This window comes from Corella eumyota, chromosome 4 (assembly GCF_963082875.1).
Source record: "Corella eumyota chromosome 4, kaCorEumy4.1, whole genome shotgun sequence".
In the NCBI taxonomy this organism is placed as follows: Eukaryota; Metazoa; Chordata; class Ascidiacea; order Phlebobranchia; family Corellidae; genus Corella; species Corella eumyota.
The window spans coordinates 8,286,238-8,307,540 of NC_137493.1; the positions used below are offsets into that span (position 1 = coordinate 8,286,238).

The 21,303-nt window shown below is 29.0% G+C and overlaps 4 protein-coding genes across 4 annotated transcripts; all 4 read left to right on the forward strand.

Annotated features, from left to right (window-relative positions):
* Positions 1–185: 185 nt before the first annotated feature.
* Positions 186–2,607, forward strand: LOC145750333 (bridging integrator 3-like). Its single transcript, XM_082566335.1, has 6 exons — positions 186–288; positions 372–458; positions 1,231–1,417; positions 1,533–1,715; positions 1,797–1,931; positions 2,145–2,607. The coding sequence occupies exons 1-6, from the start codon at positions 281–283 to the stop codon at positions 2,283–2,285; spliced, it is 741 nt and encodes a 246-aa protein (XP_082422461.1). The 5' UTR covers positions 186–280; the 3' UTR covers positions 2,286–2,607.
* Positions 2,608–3,589: 982 nt separating this feature from the next.
* LOC145751682 (coatomer subunit zeta-1-like) lies at positions 3,590–4,544 on the forward strand. Its single transcript, XM_082567880.1, has one exon. It carries the CDS (start codon positions 3,747–3,749, stop codon positions 4,275–4,277), a length of 531 nt encoding a protein of 176 aa, XP_082424006.1. The 5' UTR covers positions 3,590–3,746; the 3' UTR covers positions 4,278–4,544.
* A 30-nt stretch (positions 4,545–4,574) lies between these two features.
* Positions 4,575–5,614, forward strand: LOC145751681 (methyltransferase-like protein 22). The gene has a single exon (XM_082567879.1). It carries the CDS (start codon positions 4,577–4,579, stop codon positions 5,468–5,470), a length of 894 nt encoding a protein of 297 aa, XP_082424005.1. The 5' UTR covers positions 4,575–4,576; the 3' UTR covers positions 5,471–5,614.
* A 5,829-nt stretch (positions 5,615–11,443) lies between these two features.
* On the forward strand, positions 11,444–20,959 carry LOC145749404 (uncharacterized). The gene is made up of 11 exons (XM_082565161.1): positions 11,444–11,560; positions 11,779–12,079; positions 12,205–12,321; positions 12,474–13,210; positions 14,148–14,243; positions 16,156–16,204; positions 17,339–17,491; positions 17,690–17,731; positions 18,207–18,318; positions 18,841–18,941; positions 19,131–20,959. Exons 1-11 carry the CDS (start codon positions 11,520–11,522, stop codon positions 19,815–19,817), a joined length of 2,436 nt encoding a protein of 811 aa, XP_082421287.1. The 5' UTR covers positions 11,444–11,519; the 3' UTR covers positions 19,818–20,959.
* Positions 20,960–21,303: the final 344 nt, after the last annotated feature.

The window sequence follows — 21,303 nt, forward strand, 5'->3', positions numbered from 1 at the left end:
AAAACAGTCAATTTTTATTCGTGGTATTTTATTTTTTGTTTGTGTTAAATAAAATTAATGACATCAAACCAATGATATATATATAATATATAATAAACCAATGATATATAATGTTTATTATATATCATTGCATCAAACTTTTTTTGAAGTAGGAGTTGTAACAATTGTGTGCGTTTGGTCGAAAATATGTCACAGCCTTTGTTAAATAAAAGCATCAAAAAGAAAACAAAGTCGTTTTCACTTTTCTGCGTTATCTTTTAGTTTTTCATCAAAATATAACATGATTAAGTAAGTATAAGATTATATTAATGATCACACGGTATTATGACATATTTAAGATAATTGGCGTTAAGTTTCACCCTTTTTTGCAGAAATATATTCAACAAACAGACAAGAAAAAGTTTGGTTTCAAAAGCAGAGGAGAGAGATTTTGAAAGAGAATGTACAAAAATGCAAAAGTAAGGAAACCAGTCTTTGTGTTTTAATTTTTTCATAATTAAAATTTAGTTTTTATGCATCTGGTTTTTCTAAAATTTTAAATGATATATACTATTCACAATAAAAAAGAGGAACTTGAAAAAATCTAGTATGCCAGACACTTTTGACTTTAGCCTGCAGACACCTCGGCTCAATTAATATATATTTTTTTAACAATAATATCCAAAAAACTGTTGTTATTTAGAATCAATGTATTTTTTTAAATTTATATACACTCTAAAATTTATTTTAAAATGATTTTGAATTAGGCAACAATGGCAAGTGAGTTTTGTTTTTTTGGAAAATATGATATATCATAGCCCAACTTATTTTTTTATAGGTTTTAGTTTGTAAAATTAAAAAATTGACACAAAAGGAAAACAACAACATATTTTTGCTTATTATTAAAAAAATAATTGATTTATTGCATATTTTATTTCAAATACTTTCTAAAAAATTGTTTATAAAAATGCAATAACAAAATTTTCTACTGTAATTTAAATGTTTTTAAAAACATCTTCGAGCCACAGCTCACAAATTTTTGAATCATGTCAACATTGTCAAGGTTTTCAAGTTAGGTTAGAGTGAATATATTTTAAGAAATCTAAAAAATAAGGAGAACTTTGTTATGAGAAAATATTAAAATTGTCAATTTATCATGATCCAAATTTATACTAATGAGTAGTAGCCCAAATACATTTATCTTTATTTCTATTATATATATTATTAAATTACTTTTGTTAATGATTTTAGCCTTGCAGAGGCCAGTAAAAAAATTCACAAAGATGCTAAAAAAGTATCAAGTTCTATTACTGAATATGGTAAAGCCAGTCTAAAACTAGGACAAGATGTAATTACCTCATTGAGTGACAACGATTCAAAAAATTTGCAGCCCTTTGAAACTGCAATGTCAAATAATGAACAGCTTCTTCAGGAAAAGGTATAAAATTTTTAATTTTACAAAATAATTATTTCTTTTCAACATAAAAGGAAACTATGGCGTTAAAATATAAATATTTTTATTCCTTAGTTTAAAAAATTGAAGATGTGTTTAGAGTGCTATGCTGCATCAAAGTGTTGTGGAGCCTATGAAAAAGTACAACACAATATTTCCCAATTATGCAGCACATATAAAAAGTAGGGAGAAAGCACTTGAGTTGTATACTAAAGCACAAATCAAGCTAGAAAAGCATGAAAAAAGTGAACACACAGGAAATATAGTTGTTAAAATTGAAATGGTTAGTATACTAAATAAGTTACATAAAACTATATTGTCAATAACTGATTGGTTTATTTTTAAATATTTACTCTTCGTTTAGGCCAGAAAAGATATGGAACCTGTAAAGAATGACTTTGATACGAAAAATGATAGATTAATGAATGAGATGCCCCTTTTTTATGACGATCGACTTAATTACATTCAGCCTTCATTAGAAGCAATGATAAATGCCCAAGTAAGTTTTTTTTTCAAATTCAATTAAGATTTTTAAACATTATTTACTTTTGCTGACTTAAAATCTCATCAACCAGCCTGATTATTAATATTCAAAATTTGTCAAACAAGACTAAGGAAAGACTAGGATGGAGTAACAAATGTTTTTTATTGTTAAGCCGATAAAGTCTTCCCTTTTTACTGCCAGAATAAATATATATATTTTATTAACTAGTGCTGGAGTTACAATGAGTCAATTAAAACACTTACCACTTGCCTTGATGAAATGAATATTGAGATCGGAGACAAAGCCGATATAAGTGTAAGAAATGCGTTACAAGAAATCAGAAATTTATCAATTACCGAAGATGATTAGAAAAAACAGAGTGCAGTTTTTTATATATATTTTTTTTAATGTGCTATGTAAAGTAAATGTTTGTGTAACATATTATTTTTCAATCTCCTGTTTTTTTAAAATATTTTATATGTAATTTTAATAGTATTCATCTTTTTATCCGCTCTTGTTTTGAATGAGTAATATGGTGTCACAATTAAAAACTTGCATTTATTTTTCTATGTAAATTTTTTTTTTTAATGTACAACTTCCTGGTGCAATATTGTAATAACATTTCAAAAAACACAATTGTGTTATGGCTTAAATTTATATTGTCTTTCAAACATTAAAAAAGGATAATATACAACAAAAACTTTGATCAATAATAAGGCAACTTATTTTTAGAGTTTATTTCATGCTTACCTAGTCAGTAGATAATCAAGTTATTAATCATAACATTTTTTTAAACTATTGCAACGAAAAATAAATACCAAAGTGTGCTAATAGTCTTTGTACGACATAAAATTTCGTTGATTGCAAATGATTTAAAAAAAACATTGTTTTTTTATTTTATAGTTGGAAACTTGACAAATACATGGAAACCCTGCAAAAATTCATAAACATCTTATAAAACGCGACGTGTTTAAGTTTACGTTTTTCTGTTTGTTGACGATAATAGCAAACTAAATAACTCAGTAACAAACCCACACTTAGACTTAGTAGCAGTTTGTTGTAAAGCTTTGTTAAAATTAATGTTGTTCATTATTAAAAACGTGTAAGTTTTATTGACAAAGTATAGTGCACCAATATATTAACTAAAAAACACATTTTTATTAGTTCGCATGTTTTTTTGTATATATATTTATCCTCGATGTAGGAAGGTCGAATGCGAGACCTAAACATAGAGTAACATTAGTTACTCCAACCCAGTCTCACGTTTCTTTTAGCGGTTTGGAATATTTTAGAATATAATTGCCTGGGAATTACTAATTATGCTGCTGATTAAAGTGTTGGCTCAGCAGGAGTTCATAGCGCCTTACTCAAGGGTGCTGCAGCATGAAAGCAGTGAGAATTATACCCACGGCCTTATGGTGGTGTAGCAAGTGTTCTGACTACCCCATGCTGCTGGTCAAGTAAATACATTTTTTTGTATTTATTTATCAGTTTATTAGAAATGTAATAAGGTCGACTTTACTGCCCAATGCAGATAATATTTCGTCCCACCCTTTGGCAGGTTGATTTTATTCCATAATATGTAACCCGCCAAGAATGGGTAATGGTTCGGCAGGAGTGCTTATGTTTATGGTAATGACTTCATGGCCATGGGTGACTATGGCACAAAAGTAGTAAGCATTAAACCGATCAACCCGAATACAGGACAAACAAACTGCTAGTTTAGTTGAAAAATGTTCTTAAGTTTTAATGTTCAATAACTTATTTTTACACTTTTGTTTCTACAGGAAGGTTTAAGTTTTACGCGATTCTTGATTTAATTAGTCCACAATGGAAGGTTTGGCTGAACCAAGTTTATATTCAATTAAAGCAATTATTATTCTTGACAATGATGGGGAACGACTTCTTGCAAAATACTATGACGATACCTACCCAACTTTGCGAGAACAAAAAGCATTTGAAAAAAATGTTTTTAACAAAACCCACAAATCTGATTCCGAAATTGCCTTATTGGAAGGGCTTACAGTTGTGTACAAAGGCAATGTTGACTTATTTTTCTATGTAGTCGGTAGTTCTCAAGAAAATGAACTTATGCTAATGTCTGTGCTTAGTTGCCTGTATGATTCTGTTAACATGCTGCTTAGAAAAAACGTGGAAAAGAGGATACTTCTCCGACACATCGACAGCGTGTTTTTAATTGTCGATGAAATCGTAGATGGAGGAGTTATCATGCAAGTCGAAGCGGGAAATGTCCTTGACCAAATTGCAATGCGAGGAGATGACATTCCCATAACAGAACAAACTATTTCTCAAGTTTTGCAATCGGCTAAAGATCAAATAAAATGGTCTTTATTGAAATAAACTAAAAAAATCGTGTTTATGCTTGCTGGATTTTTTGAGTTCTCACTTATTTTAGTGCAATTTTATATTATTAATGCATTAAATTAAACCGTGTGCTTTTGAAATATCCTAAATTAAAAGTCTAGATTATGATACCACATAACTGGTTTCAAATGTGAATTTAAAAAATGTTGTGCTGACAGGTTTATGTATAACATATTTTTAGTAAAATGTAAATAAAGATATATTAATACAAAGTATTACAAAGTACTTGTTATTTTTTTATAGTTTGTTTAGGCATATCGATTTTTGCAAAACTAATGGATGAAGATGAAGTTGTGTTATCTGATGTCCATATTAACAAAATCATAAAACCCAACTCTAAAACTTACCATTTATCTCGCTTTGTGTTTAAATGTTCTGAAAGTAATCAAACTAAATCTTCATGTGTGGAATACGATGATATCAACAATCTGACAACAGACAGTGATGGTGATTTTATTTTACCAAATGCTGCAAGAAATTGCGAAGTTATTTGTATTTATCATGAAATGAAATCGACCCTACCAATGGTAGGTCTCCAAGTTTGGAGGGGTGCTTTGTTTATGTGTGATTACATCGCAAGCAAACAGGAACATTTTTATGAGAAACGTGTACTTGAATTGGGGTGTGGAGTTGGTCTTACTGGTATTTTTGCATCCCAGTTTGCATCTTTAGTAGTTTGTACAGATTATGATCCAAAGATAGTGGATTTGTGTAGAAAAAATATAGAATATAATTCCATAATTTCTGGTGATAACTATATCAAAACTGAACTTCTTGATTGGTTTAATTTTAAGGGGGAAGAACTGTTAAACCTTTACACTGAATTGCCTAATGTTATAATAATTTGTGATTGTATTTATGATGATGAGCTGACTAATGCTCTTTTTGGCACAATATACAACATAATACAGTTTAGTAAGAAATTATCCCCAACACATTTGTTATTTTTTTACATTTCTCTTGAAAAGCGGTTAAACTTTACCCTAGAAGATCGAGATGTCACTTGTCGCCAATATGATTACTTTATATCGTCTGTAAAACAACTAAAATCTTTATGTAAAATGATATCTTTCGATATAAGCATAAATGTTCTTAAATGGAATGATGTGCCTCCCTGTTTTGAATATGAAAAGGTCAAGCAATTGGAATTATGGACCATTTCTGTTTAAAGCATACCATTGTTATTTATGTATTAACATTTTACTATAATAACATTTCTTTAAATATGGTGTTTTCTTTTAAATGTTTGAAATGTACTATTACACCTATCTAATGAAAAAAATAAAGATCCTTAGAGCAATAAAGTCTACAAATTAATCACCACGTTTCATTAAAAAATAGTTCAAATAAAATAATTGTGGAAAAATGTAAGTTACAAAATATATGAAAGTTTTATTTGATGTATAGTCAAAAGTTGTATTGAAAGTAAAGTGTTCTAGTGATTTTACATATTAAGTAACATTAAACATATCTTAATAAAATATAATTGTTGGCAACAGTGGTAACAAACGCAAATAACGGTTTTTAATGTAATTGGTACTAAAATTAAAACATAAAATGTATATATGTGTGGTGTAGTGGTAAAAACACTTGCAACACCACACATGAGGTCATGGGTTCAATCCCCACTGCTCTCATGCTGTAGTGCCCTTGAGTAAGGCGCTATAAACAGTATGAACTCCTGCTGAGCCAGCACTTAATCAGCAGAATAGTTATCGGGCAATTATAATCTATAATATCCCAAACTTCCACAGGCAACTGGAGACTGGATTAAAGTAACTGATGTTACTCTATGTTTAAGTCACGCATTCCACTTTTCCACATCGAGGATACAGATATATACAAAAAAATATATACAAAGATTGTTGGTCCAATGTCAATTTAACCCATACACTGCTTCACCAGTCAACAACTCTGGCTTAGAAAAATTAACCTCGTACCTTCCTAATTTTTTCATTCACCAAAAAAAAACCTTAAGGATTGAATTGTCCAAAGTTAAGTTGTCTTCAGATTAAACTTACTGGTCATCAATTGATTAGACAAACTTTTATGAAGCAAATGTTTCCCAATAACTCACTAACCATTCATTGTTTTGTAACTAATTAATTTTTGTAAATACAAAAGTTTTGTACAAAAACATCAAATGGGACAGAGTCAATCAAGTTTAACAATTGGGAATTAAGTAAATTTTGTGATGCTAACTTTTCATGCAATTTCCCCTTCTCAATAATTTTTCGTGATGCTTGAAGATACTTCAAAGCCTGTGCAAATTGAGAGGTACAAAAAAGGGCCGAGCCAAGACTACTGCATAAAGTAGCTACATATTTATCTATAGAAATGTCCATGGATATATTTTTGTATATTTCTAATGAAGTTTGAAATGCCAAAATTGCATCATCAAAGTTTTGAGTTACTAAGTGAATATTTCCTATGTCGCTGTAAACTTTCGCAACTTTTTTTTCTTTTTTTGCAATATTACTTTGATAAAAAACTTTAATTGCTTTTTGATAACAGGATAGCCCTTCTTGTTTAAAACCACTGAGAACTTTAACTTCACCTAGGTTTCTACAAGCCATTGCAATTTGATAAAAAGGGTATGGTGATACAGTTTCAAACATTTCAATGGCTTTGTTGTATGCTATTTCAGCTTCAGTATATTCTTTAAATTCGTGTTGACATTTTCCTATGATATCCCATTGAGCTGCAAGCCTTAATGGCATGTTTTTATATAAATTAGAAACAGATATATGGTCATATATGTTTAAAAACTTATAACAAAAATGCAATGCATTAGTAAAATCATTTGCAGCATAATAATAGTTACTTAAAAAGTGATATGTATCTGCTATATCAATATCAATTGCTTGGTCTTTTGATACAGATTCACATACAGCTAAAGCTTTTAACCCATATTCTATAGCCTTTAAAGGTTGGGTTTTCATTTTATGATAATTTACAGACATTTCTTGGTATATATTGGCAACATTTAAATTTTTATCTGGGTTTGGTAATGATTCAAACAATTTTAAAGATTTTTCTAAGTACATCTTTCCATCTTGGTGCATTTCTTCTTCAACTTTTAAAGCACCCATGTAATAATATAGTTGGGCCAGATCATTTACCTGGGTTTGATTATCAGGCAAAGTTTCGTATACCTTTTTTGCTTTTTCCAAGTTTTCCCAGGCTTGGTCAAAAAATTTTAACCTTAGCTTACAATGACCAATCCCTCTATAAACACTTGCTGTTTCTTTATCACCTGTTAAGGCTGCACAAGTATTTGTGTAGATTAACAGAGCTTTATTGTAATATACAACTGCTTCTTCAAAATACTCAAGTTTGGTTTTACAAGCTCCAATGTTATAATACACGCGAGCTAAATTAACATCCACGACTTGGTTTGTTGAAATCTTTTCATACAATTCAAGTGATTGTTGATAGAAACAAAATGCCTCACCATGCGAGTTGAGGTCTATTTTACAGTTTGCAATATTACTAAGACAAAGAGCTATGTCACCTGCCCAACTTTGTTTAATATTATTCTTTTTTAATGCCAGCTGTTTATAAATGTTTAATGCATTTTCATGAGTTTTTATAGAATCTGAACTTAAATTTAACTGTCTTTCACAATTTCCAATATTTGTGTATGCATTAGCAACCCCCGGATCAAGTTCTTTATTTTGTGTAATGCTTAAATGCAATTTTAAGGCTTTTTTAAAAATAATCAAAGCCTCAGAATATTGGTTAAGTAATGATTTACAGACACCTAAAGCACAGGTGATATTTGCCTTTTTATCCACAGATAAATCACCCTTTAACACAATCTTGAAATGCTCCACAGCTTTTTCATAATCTTGCAATCTCAAGTAAGACATAGCAATATTTTCATTAAGAAACATGTCTTCACTGTTGGACAATTTTAGTTGTTTAATAGATTCTTGTATTGCTCTCTCAAATTGGTTAATGTGGTACAAAACCAATGAAGAAAGTCTATAATCTACTTCTAAACCTTTTTTTAAATAACCAGTAAGGCTGTTTTGTGCAACAGCTAATAATTTTAAATCTTCATCAAAAAGTTGCAAATTCTTTTGCAAAGCTGCAATAATTACAAAATACTCCACAATGCTTTTTATACCAACTTCTTCAATAATCTCAGAATGATTCTGTGTAGTTAAAACCATTTCATCTTGTGATTTCTTTCTTTCATAAATTTTTAAGCGAGTTTCGCAAGCAACGGCAACAGCAAATTGTAAGTTGATTTTTTCAGTTGAGTTAAACAATGATTTTTTAAACAATTCCTCCACGATATCAAAACAAGAAAATAATCGAATCCAATATTTTCTTCCAAGAGCTGAAATAAACAATGTTGAAGTTCTGTAGACAATTCTTTTAATGTTTAAAACATATTGTCTTGAGTCTTCCAAGCGTTTAAAGCTGTTTAAAATATCAAACTCTTTAAAGTTTTCGGTAATTTCCTTTTTGTTCGAGGCAAAAAAAACGTTTGTTTCATTTTGTTTGATATGCTCCAGTTTTATTTCAACCAACACAGCAAATTTTTCGTAGATTTCAAGATTTCCGGCAACGAAACATGACATCGTCAGCATATCAGCCAAGTGATATCCATTCTTAATATCTTCTTCTGACTCAATAAAACTTGCCATTATGCTTGCAGGCTGAATTAATTCAAGTGGAGGTTTATTGTTTTCTGTTTCAAATAGTCGACCCAGAGGGTTTTTACATGCATAAGGCACCATCCCGTCCGGGGAAATCCCTCGAGGTGTATGAGCATCAAAAAACTTGAATACAGAATATTTTCCACCATTTATACTTGGTATATCCGCACATGGAATAATAGTTTCTCCCAAGTTAATTAAAATAACTTGAAAAATCAAGGCAAACCACCTAAAATATTCCTTCACTTTTTCATAACTTTTCAATCCATCCTCCAGGACAATTACATGCTCAAAATCGGAGTAAGTTGTTATTTCTTGTCGTGCTAGCGATCCAAGTCCCACCAAAGCAAATTTACAGGGGGGATCCCCCATTACAGTGACACATAAATTACATAAATCTTGCATTATATTTCTAAAAGTTTGAGTTACCTCAATTTGTACAGCCTTTACTTTTTTAATTTTTTCCTCCTTTAGTTTCAGAAACATTTCACTTTCTGCATCTTCAGGAATAATTTTGATTTTTCCTGATAATTCTGCAATATTTTCTCTCATAGTAGTAATTGAACATTTAATTTTGCTTGTAATTTTTATAAGCTCGCTACCCTTATTTTTTGCAGTTGATATCTGAAGTAATTCAAAGCAAAATTTATTTAGAATATTTTTAATTTCTTTTTTGTTTTCAGGATTTCGAACTATAGCAGCATTTAACAAAATTGCACATTGCAAAACACACATTTTTTTATTATATATTTTTTCATTTAAAGTTTCCAAACTTAAAGCTCTTTCTTTGTAAACCAAAGCAAGTTCATGAAGGAATTCTGCAGATATTTTGGGGTCAAGTTCCTTTCCATCTTTAGTGCATGATTCTTCAAGTTTTTTGGCAATTTCATTTTCCTTATGAACCAACATTTTGTTGAACCAAATTTACAAAATTCTAAAAAATGTCCAAAATATTTAAAAATATAAATTGTAGATTTTTTATTTCTTCACTTATAACTTTAAATGCTTCTTTGAGGTAAAAGTAGGTGTACAAACTCAACAAAGGTAAAAAAATGTGTACAGGTGTGTTAATTTTCAAATCAAATATCGCCAATATAAAAATTATTGTACGATTTGTGTTACTTTTTCTAACTGAAATTTATTTTTTCCAGAAAACGATTTTCAAACTGATTTCGGCGAAATTACAATCGTATATTAATTTATAATTTTAACGGATTTAGGGGATTCACCTACCTTGGCCACATTTCGCATGTAAAACACCTTTACTACGTTGCGGATGTGAACACTTTGGCCACAAAAGCAGAACTTGCCGCGTATTCCATAAAAAAAACACATGTAAAATAAACAAAAAATATTTTTGTTTACATATCTTTGTTCCTTCGCAACCACAGTTCCATGCCAATGAATTTGTTATTACTAAAGCTTATCCTCGATAAATAAATTGCAATTAATCTTAATTTGTTTTTTAAAATAGATAAATATTAAGAGTAATTTAAAAATAATTTATTAATGCACAAATGCGTTAAAATTTTGCTAAATTAAATTTTATGAGCAGTTGCAACTTTGAAACTTTTAAGTATGTAAACTAGTATCGCGACAAAAGAAAGCTTTATTTTGTTAGTTAAATTTTTATATTTAAACGATTAATTTCTAAAAAAAAGAAATTAATCGTTTTTTTTTTTTTATAATTTAGGCCCGAAAAATAGAAAACAGGACAGCCCTTCCTTCGTGACCCCTGACCCCGTCTTAATGGGCAATGTAATTTTAACCCTTTAACTATTTCAATGTCGATTTTTAAAGTATTATAAGGCTTAAAATCGGTTAAAATAAATAATTTTTAAAGTATTTAGAATTAAAATTAATCATCTTATTGATTAAAATATAATTTTGAATTTATTACTTCTAAACAATGTAAAATAAACTTTTTAGATGGATGATAATATTTAAAAAATGGTCCCAATATTGAAAGAGTTACCCGTACAAAACAGTAAAAAACAAGTTAAGACGATTTTAAGAAAACTTCGTTCAACACTAATTTGTTATTAAAAAAATAATTTCTGCGTGTAAAATATGTGTTTTTGTGTTTATTTGTTATAAACAGAACTCAAGATTTTATTTATAAAAGTTCAGGCTATGTTATTCGGTCTATGTTGAGTTATTTGCTAACTTAAAAATGTAATTTTTTTTACTAATCATCAATCATGGGTGTTTTTAAATTTGACAAAGTCCTATAAAATTTATTTACAACAAGAAGATTGTTTGGTAAATTCAACTTATTAAAATGGTATTTTCGACTGTCTGGGGCATTTTCTGCATTATATAAAGGAATTTGTCAGTTTGCCTGTCAGCGGCTAAAATTGTCATAATTAGAGTTTCTAGTTTATTAATAATTGTGAAGTTATTAGTAAGTACGGTAAGATGGTATACTGTCACTATTTCGTAATAAATTGTAAACTTCTTTTTGTTAGATTTAGGTTATAGTAATGCGATTGTAATTTTTGTGTTCGAATCGGTTTTGATTCGCTTTTTGTCGCATAAAAAGTTTGAAATGAGTGTTTCCGCCAATGATGCATTAGAACAGCATCCAGGGTGGGTAAAGAGTTTATTTAAGGCTTAATTTTTAAGTAAACTGTTACCTTGTTTACTTTTTTACATTCTTGACGTATTTTCGATTTTTAAAGTTATTTGTTATTTTAAGCGAATTAAATACTTGCTTTAGCAAAATACATAGTAAAAAACCTTTAGTTGCAAAGAATTTTACCTATAACGCTATTGCACCTTTATTTTATTAAAAATAAAATTTTTAGACCCACTCAACAGGCCTTGGCCAATCATCCAAAAAAGAAAGGAGGATTTGTGATCACGAGTGTCAAGGATAATGTTGATGGGGATGAAAGTGCAGATGATTTGGATGAATCCCATACCTCCTATTCGGACATGTCTTACTCTCGAACCACTGATGCGGATCATGATCCAGAGAGTTCAGCATCTGAAGATACCCTAAATATGACATTGGAGAGTACTTTAACATCAACAGGGGGTCAACCTGGCTATATTATGGCTCCAGGAATGCATGATAAAACTAATATTCAATTGTCTGGTCTACAGGTAATACAGTACTGCTATATAAATTTTGTTGGAGTCTTTTTTTAATGGTCTTCTTTTATTTTAAGTTTTTAAGTTTTAATTTTGTATTTTTTTATTACTATTTATTTAAACTAAGTTTTAAACAGGCAACAGCAATTTTACATGACATAGAAGCTAAAAAATTGAAACCAGGAGGGGTATTACTAAACCCGAGTAAAGAAAACAACTTAGAGAAAATCACTGAAAATGCCACTTCTTCACAGGTCACTGGTTTGATAATTTTTTGTTCAGAAATTTTATTATTATTATTACATATATATATATTTTCAGTGTGTTATTAACAAATTTTAATGTTTGTATTAAATTTTGTTAAACCGCATAATGACATATAGTTTTACAACTATGCTATTTTCAGGTTATTTTGCCTTCCACATCCAATGCTACTCAATCATCTGTTAAAAACTTAAATGAAAAAGCCATCTCAAACAGCCAAACACCTCAATCATCTGCATCGGCCCAAACTTTAAAACAGACAGCACAGGCAAAGGTTCCTGTGACAAATAAAGTGGTTACTACTACCAGTAATGTCCCAATCTCGTCTGTAGTAACTACAACTGCAAGCAAGCCAGCTACTGTAACTGGTGGTCCTACAAAGGGGGGTGCATCAAGAGTTTATAAAGTAGTTAAAAGAGAGGCTTTACTTCCTTCGAAGCGTCTTAAACAGCGCTGGGGTTTGTACGATTACGCCGACAACCAAACCCCACATTTAGATTTTATTGTTCAATCAATCAGCGATTCAAGATTGAATTTTCAAGATCCAAATCATCACCACTCACACCATCATGCTCCCACTCTTCCCTTATCAATGTCCGCCACTTCTGTTCCCTCAAGTTCAAGTGCTTATAATTTACATCATTCAGACAGTAACTCTTCTGTGTACAGAGACCCTAATAACATGCCTATTTCAATGCAACCAGGCATGGTTGGTATGCCAGTAGGTTTAGCAACCAATCAAATGCAGGTCCAACATTCAACAAGTGCATCTTCAGTAACCCATGAACTGGATAATAGATTGCTTCAAAATATGGGGGCACCTTATTCTTTTAATGAAAATCTTGAAGATCTAAATCGGAGAAAAAGTATTGAGGATAGGTAAGCAGTAAACTTTTATTTGTTCGAATATTTTGTTTAATTGAACCACATCAACTTAAGATCAATAATTTTGCATTTTGGAGAAAAAGATTTTAAGGAAGTTTAGAAACATAATATATTTAAAAAGAAATGTGAATTAGACCTAAAAAGTGTGTTTTTATTTGGGTTTGGTTTTTCGCTATCAGTTTAAACACAAAATTTTCGTTAATTTATTTTACCAATGTTACAAACTCCAAAATGTACCAGTTTATCTACCTAAGACTGTATAGCTTAGGTTTTCATTTAAGTGATGGACACCAAGTTGTTTGTTGCCAAAATTTAAAGACAACTTTATTGATTTAAATGTTGACAGCAAGCTCAGCTGTTCAAGGTTGTTAATGATATTTCCAGGTCTACCTATTGATTATCTCTTTCCTTATCCTTGAATGCTCTCTTTAGAAGGGAAGCTTAATTAACAAGTTGCTTGTGCAAGCTTGCAATTACTAATTGAGCAGGTTGGAAAAGAGAGCTGGTTTATAGCACTTAGTTTAAAAGATTAAAAGAGCAAGATCACCTGTATTATAGATCTATGTTTAGTTGCTTCTTAGGGATAGTGTATTATTTAGCTTATTCTATTCCTAGCACGATAATATTTTATATTGACTTGATTATGCAGAAATTTAAAGATTTTATTATGTAATATCTTATAATATTTTAGCAGCTTCAGTCAATATTCCCTAAATTGATTTGTTTTTTTATTATGATATTTCTGTAATATATTTCTTATATAAATTTTATTATTTTGCAATATTAGAATATATTTTATTTAGTTCCAGTAATTTTAAACCCAACTATAAAATAAGTTTTATGCTTTCAATAAAGCATAAAAGCTTACTATTAAATCCAAATTAAATTTTTCTAATTAAATTTAAATGGATTTATCGCAACATTGTGACAGATTGCAAGATGCAGAACATGACTCGATTAAAAATGCGATCCAATCTTATGCCGATTTAACAACCCAAGGGGCAGATAATACCTCAGAAGATGAAAGGTAAATTAAAATTTTATGCATTTTTATAAAACTGTTATATAAATATACATTGTGTAAAAAATTTTTTTTATTGCAACTTAGTATGTTAATTTTCTGTGACTTAAAGTTGTTTTATGGGCTTTAATTTGATTTTTTGTTGAAGTTCATAGTAGTATAGTTCTTACATGTAGCTATTTTCTATCTGTTTAATAACCAATGGGTATGTTAAATTGATTTGATAATTTGTTTATTATTGAACAAAAGTGTAATTAATGTATATAATCCATTTAAAATTGTTGGAAGTTCAAATGTTACATTGTTGGTCATGAATTTGGTACACAGCATTTATATTTTGATTAAAATAACAAAACCAAGTTTAATCAGTAAGCATTACTAGACATTATAGTTGTCTTTATAATATGGGTGAACAGTTAAAATACAATTTTTAAAACATTTGTCTTGGTTTGTGTATTCTTAAAGCTTGTGTTGGTCAATTTAGTTAATAGGCCTTTAAAATTAAAAAATATATATTTAAACAAATGACAAAAATATGAAAATGAAACCCACACATTCAACAACCTGTAGTTTGTTCTAATTTTCATATATTTTTTTTTGCATATAAGTTTACCAACTGTGATTTTTTACTGCATAGTTGTGATACATTATGGAATTTTAATGTAACATAGAGTGGTGTGTTATTTTTCAGGCATGCCCTATCTACACCTAATGTTTATTGTTTTGTCTATAGTTTACAAGGAAATTATATAGTCTACTTGTTTGATTTGTAAAACTATTTTTCTAGCGGCTTTTTTTATTTTTTAAAGATTTTGTTTCTTTAATTATTTAATTGATTGCATTTAAATTTTATGTTTTATTTTATTACATGACATACAGTTTTAGATATTCTTTATTAAATTAAATTTTAAAATTACATATTCTAATTTAAAATTTTACCATCTAATTTACAATTTGAAATTTAACGCTTTTTAAAATTTTTTTTTTCTTTTCTTCTAGGTGTCACCCTTCTTTTAATCATCTTTCTCTTACTCTTCTGTAAGTTTTTTATTCCTTTCTTCCATTTTTAATTTCCTTTTATCAAATTTACTTACGCACTTGCTTTTACATATTTTTACAAAGTGTTTTCTTATTAATTTTTTCAAGGTTTTCAAATTTAAGGCAAATTTTACAGAATTTAAGTCAAAATTGTTGTGTTTAGACTTGTTATAGATAGATTCTTTAGTGATTACTGGTTAGGTTAACCAGAGGTATTTTAATATACACAAAGCTGCAATAAATAACACATGATGTCATCATATAAAATCTTTAAGAAACCACATCACCTGACTTAAGGCCAAAATTGGAAATTATAAACCACAATTTACTTATAATGACCGATCCACTTGCAGTAATTATTATATTCCACTTGTTCATTTTTTAAATGCTTTTTTTGTAATCTAAAAGTTGATGGATTTCTTCTGTCGTTTGATTAAGTTTCAAGTACATGGTTGTTATCTTTTGATTTGTTTATTTTAAAGAAACACACTAAAGGTAGATTCATATTGCTGAGCCATGTCGTAATAACAGCTTATAGTTCTAAATTGTAATTGGCTTATAAACTGTAATAGAAATGTCAACTTGGCAGATAATTTAATGTTTATATTAATTGCATTTTAATTATATTGGTCAAGGAGTCAATGCTATAATATTTGATGTAAAAAAAATTGCTAAACTGCATAAAGTTTATATTTGTCTATTTAGTTTGTTGGTATCTTTTGTTTTGTTTTAATTAACTTGTAGTTTCCTTTAAATTTAGCAAGATTGTTTAGTTATATTTAGCAGGCTTTTGAGTATATAAATTTGAAATGACTAATGTGTGTTACTGTGTTTATGTAGTGTATATCAAATTGCAGTTAAACATGCATTTGATTTGCAGCGCCTCATCCAGAACTGTAAGAATTGACAACAAGATAGAAGCCGCTATGGTGAGTTTCATCTTTATTTTTTAATAAAATTTTATTTATATACATATATTTTTTTTGGAACAATTTAATGTTATTGTATTTACAAGTACAATAGTGGCAAATCATAAATTCTGAGCACCATTGGTAAGTTAAATCTCTAATTTTTGTATTTAAATGGTTATATTTACAAAACTGTATTCAACGCAAAATAGTCACAAACTATACTTGATGTTATAACCGAAATTTAATTACAAATCCTCTATTTCTTTTATATTTATTCAGTGATTTTTTTTACCCATAAAAGCCGAAATTTTTGTGGATTTTTATTGGCTTAAAGTTGCCCCTGGCATTATGGATTTGTGATTTTGTAATTACCACATAATAAGCACTGGCTTAAATACTTTTGTAAAATGTAGGTCAGGTGGTGTAATTTAAATACTTAAATGGTCAAGAAATTTTTCTAGGTAATAAAAAGTTCTTTTTCAGAATAGAAGTGCAATAAAGTATTAATGTATTTACACCTATTTAAAAAAAAAATTTCTGTGTTCTAAATTTGATAACTTTTACATTAAAATGTAGGTTAGTAGGCGATTAACTGAGAAAAGAATTTATGATTGATAAGATTAAATGGTGATCATTCATTAAAACACATTGTTGACTGTTAGCAAACTTTCTACCAATCCAATAAAACCACCTGTCAATTTTCACATTTTTCATTTGTTTGTTTTCTATGTGTTCGAATTTAAATCTGGTATTTGAATGTTGGGTTAATTGTAGTTTACAGTTCTTAAACGAACTGTTAAACTTTTTGGTTTTCTGGAAATTCCTCATTACTTAAATCGTCTATATATTTTCTAATGAGAAATTTTTTTTCTGTCATACTTGGGGTAACTTATACATTGGTATTTTTACTTTTAATATTCTTGTAACTTATTATAAACTATAAACCGAGATTATAAACTATACTGATTTAAAAAAAAACATGGATATTTATAAGTTTTCTTTTACTTATGAAATTTTGGTTTGTTTAACAAAAATATATTTTAATCTGTATTCAATATAACTTTAAAATACTAATTCCTAAGTTTATGAAGTGTATTCATTTTCTTTAAGCAAAAATATTTATTTTCTGTTTTAATTTTATTTTTTTAACAGGATCTAGTTAAGAAACATCTGATGCTTGCAGTTAGAGACGAAGTAGATGAATTAAAAGAACAAATAGTTGAACTTAAAATGGAGAATGATACACTCAAAGGCGTACTAACCCACGAACAAATTCACCAAGTACAACACAACTTAATTAGACAGGTAAATTTTTTTTAGTACTTTTTTAAGTTTATATTCAGTCACAAGAATAAAACAAACAAGTTTTTGTTTCGAATTTAAAATAATTATTTTTAATTTATTGCTTAAGAAATTATTTTTTATTTACATTTTTTATAACCTATTTTGCATGCCTAAAATTCACATTTTGATTTTTAAATTCCATTTCCTAAAATATTTCAGAAAACTCCTGGATCCTCACAATCATCTTTATTCCAAACCCACGTAACCAAACCTTAATTAAACCATTTGGTTCAATCTCCTTGCTACTTTAAAAACTTAAAATAACAACCAACTATCGGGGCTTAATAGGCTGCCTGTAATCACTTCACTGTATCCTGACTGTTTAAATTTATGTTTACTAAACTGCAGTTGAGCTGGCTTATTTAACGTTGTGATGGCTAAATATAGAAAACGTTTTCATATACTGGGCTCATAAATCATTTGCTTATTTATGATATTACATGATTTGAATATTGTATTGTGAAACTGGTGTAGAGCCAAAAAGTTAGATCAAAAATTTAAATTTCAATTGTCTTAAGAAATTAGTGCCTTTAATAATTGTAATTCCAAACCAATATTTAATTAATGTGTGGATTTATCACATTTTATATAACAAATATAGTTAGTCTCTTCTACTCTATATTTTGTAAAATTGTAAGCAATGGTGTATTTTATTTAATACAAAGTTTTATTTCAGCCTACTGGTGTAGGATCAGTGTTGGGTTACCCTATACAAGCCTTACCTGAGGGAAATAATCCTCAAATCTATCACCAAGTCCTTGGTCCGAAACAATCACTTCCAATGCCAAGTATGTTGTATTATCCTACAAATTTTTTTAAGAGTGAAATATACATAATATATACATAAAACACTGCAATTATTCTATATTTGTTTTTATTAGTTTGTCTATTTTATTTTTGATTTGTTTAATATTACCCTATCTTCAAAAAAGATTTTAATCCTACTCTAGCAGCTTAAATGCCAATTGCTTTCAATGGGAATGAACTTTATGTTTTATTAATGATAAAGTTTAATTTAAATATGTAAAAACGTTACAGTACATTTACATTCAATAAACATGAGTACATAGTGTGTAAATGCTAAAGGTTCAATTTTTTGGGAGTTTAAATTGAAATGCTGAATTGTGATCATTGATAAGTTGTGGTCAAATGAATATGCCAAACAACTGATATGTTATTTGACTTTGTATTTCAATATTTATTATTACCAGTTTAATTGGAAATGCATTATAGAATTACCACTAAATTTGGGTTTAATAATTTTGTGTTATTTTTTTATGTTATTTATTTTGATTTTTTTTTGTTTATAGATATGCCAACGACTCAAGTAGTTCCTCAAAATTTTTCCAAGCCATCGAACATGGTAAACCCACCACAAACTTATATCCAACCAACTCAAACTAAACCCACGGTAATAACCATTACATCATTGTTTAAAATGAGTTATTTAAATAAAATACAAACATAATTTTCTCCTTTACAATATAACAATTTTTAAAATACAATGGCTTAACAAACAAATAATATCATAATAGTAAACCTTTTTTAGTTAAGGTTTTAATTTAAAGTTTGTTCAATAAATTTTGTTTAATTAAAATAGAACTTGGGCATAATTAAACCAGTGAACCCACAAACCATTCATGTACAATCACCAACTCAACAAAATTTAACCATGGTTCCGCAACAACAACAACAACAAATAATTCAACAACAACAACTTCATGGGCAGTCGACCATCCCAATGCAAGGCAAGGTTGCTAATTTTCAAACAAATCAACAAGCCAACTTTCAACCCAATCAACAAATATATCATCCCAATATACAGACTCAACAACAACAGTTTACCCCTCAACAAATACATGGTTTGCGACAACAACAGGCTTTTCAACATCAAACGGGGCTGCCCCAAAACCCTGGAACCATCCCGCAAGGTTTTCAACAGCCTCAAGCTAGTAATTTTAACCCAGTTGGATTTCAACCGCAACAGCTAACCGTCCAGCCGACTTCAGATCCCATGACCCAATCACAACTTGTTTTTCAATCTCAACAACAAGCTACTAGGCAACAGCCCCAACAGCTAAGCCACCCAGCTGCTAATATAACAAGTCCCACCAGTTCTAATCCAACTGGCCACCAGATTGGAGCCTACCAAGTTCAACAACAGAATATTCCACCTCAAGTTCCGACCACAACTGTCTACAGACACTCTGCACCGATACCAAGTGCAAGCCAATCCCAGGTCTCCCACAACGGACAATTACCCGATCTAAGGCCACCCCATTCCTAGTACACAGCTGCTAACAAACTGCATCGCTGCCTTAATGTCCGAAGTTGTAGCCCAAGTTTACACCACTGATAAGGTATGGTGGAAAAATGTACATGAGAGTTATCCGACCCAGTGTTGAAAAATATATGAAGTGTCAAGTTGAGAAAAATTTACAACTTGAAACTAACGTATTGTTGAGTTTATGTTTTAATTCGGCTACAAATGTATGCAAAGATTACAAAGATATTTTTCGCTTATAGCGATAAGTTATTAAAGTTTAACATATATCTTGAATTTAGTTTTTGGCAATTATTTAACCCCAAACCATTTTTGTTGTTGTACTGTCAGATTATTATGACGAATTTTTTTTCGAATTTTAAGTTTTTTTTACTTACATTATACTAACTTTTTGGTCTTTAAAATTTCATTTAACTAATATCCTAAACACCATAAGGCAACTAGAGTATTTGATTTTGTATGCAAAAAATATTAAATATATAGTTTTCTTATAAATTGACAAAAAATTAAAATGCTTATTTGTGGTTGCATTCTATTAAGTTCTGATTTTCGTTTTTTATCTTAATTATAAATTGGTGTAATTTTGTTTCTCTAACATTGTAAAGTCAAGCCAATTTTATTATGTTTGATTCTATTTCATGTTTGGTATTATCAAAAAAATTACTTGAAACTTGAGATCTTTGAACGTACTATGGTTTTTTTGATTCCGATTTTGACAAATGATGGCTTGTAGCAAAAAATTAGTTCAAATTAAATTTACTTCACTTTTTTGTTTTTACTTTGCATATGGGTTAGTTCTTTCTCTCTTTAACTTCTGTTTTTTTTTCTTATAATAGTGCAGAGACAGATGACCTTTAATATATATTCTTGTTTAAAACTCTACATCACCTACTCTTCAGCGTCCTTGTGTTGTTTTTATGCATTTGTTAGCGTGCATTTTTGGCACACTTTGACGTCAAAGAGTTACGAGTTGTTTGTGATACTTAAATCTTGTTTTTTAAACTCTGTCAAAAATCTGCTATATTGTATTTGCTTTGCTGATTAACTAATATTTTGCAATGTCAATGTCGTTACTCGATTGTTAAAATGCAAGCTATTGTTTACGTATATTATGTGAATATAAGAAATATATATTATATAAAATATTATATTGTAAAACATGTTTTAAATATGGGTAGTGCAATGAAAATTGACATAATTGATTTGAAACCACAATATATTAAAAATAATGATTAACATAAATTAGTATTTTTAATTGCTTTTAAGGTTTCTAAGTTTAAACATTGAAAAGTAATTTTTTTTGATAATATTATTATTGCAAAATCGGAATTGAAGATATTGGTATTTGTTAAAATTAGGAGATATGGTATCAACCAAACATATAGATTGTTTTAAATTATTTTTTTTTGAATAGTAAAAGTGTAACAATAGATGGGTTAGCATTCTAATATTATTTAGCAAAAGGTTACCAAAAATGTTGGGTAAGGTT

Bases quoted from the DNA above. Each gene is read 5' to 3' on its own strand.
- LOC145749404 (XM_082565161.1), top strand. From the start codon at position 11,520: ATGAGTGTTTCCGCCAATGATGCATTAGAACAGCATCCAGG. The intron at 13,211-14,147 runs GTAAGCAGTAAA...ACATTGTGACAG, and splicing joins AGAAAAAGTATTGAGGATAG to ATTGCAAGATGCAGAACATG. The intron at 16,205-17,338 runs GTGAGTTTCATC...TTTTTTTAACAG, and splicing joins ACAAGATAGAAGCCGCTATG to GATCTAGTTAAGAAACATCT.
- LOC145750333 (XM_082566335.1), top strand. The intron at 459-1,230 runs GTAAGGAAACCA...TAATGATTTTAG, and splicing joins GAATGTACAAAAATGCAAAA to CCTTGCAGAGGCCAGTAAAA. The intron at 1,716-1,796 runs GTTAGTATACTA...CTCTTCGTTTAG, and splicing joins TAGTTGTTAAAATTGAAATG to GCCAGAAAAGATATGGAACC.
- LOC145751681 (XM_082567879.1), top strand. From the start codon at position 4,577: ATGGATGAAGATGAAGTTGTGTTATCTGATGTCCATATTAACAAAATC.
- LOC145751682 (XM_082567880.1), top strand. From the start codon at position 3,747: ATGGAAGGTTTGGCTGAACCAAGTTTATATTCAATTAAAGCAATTATT.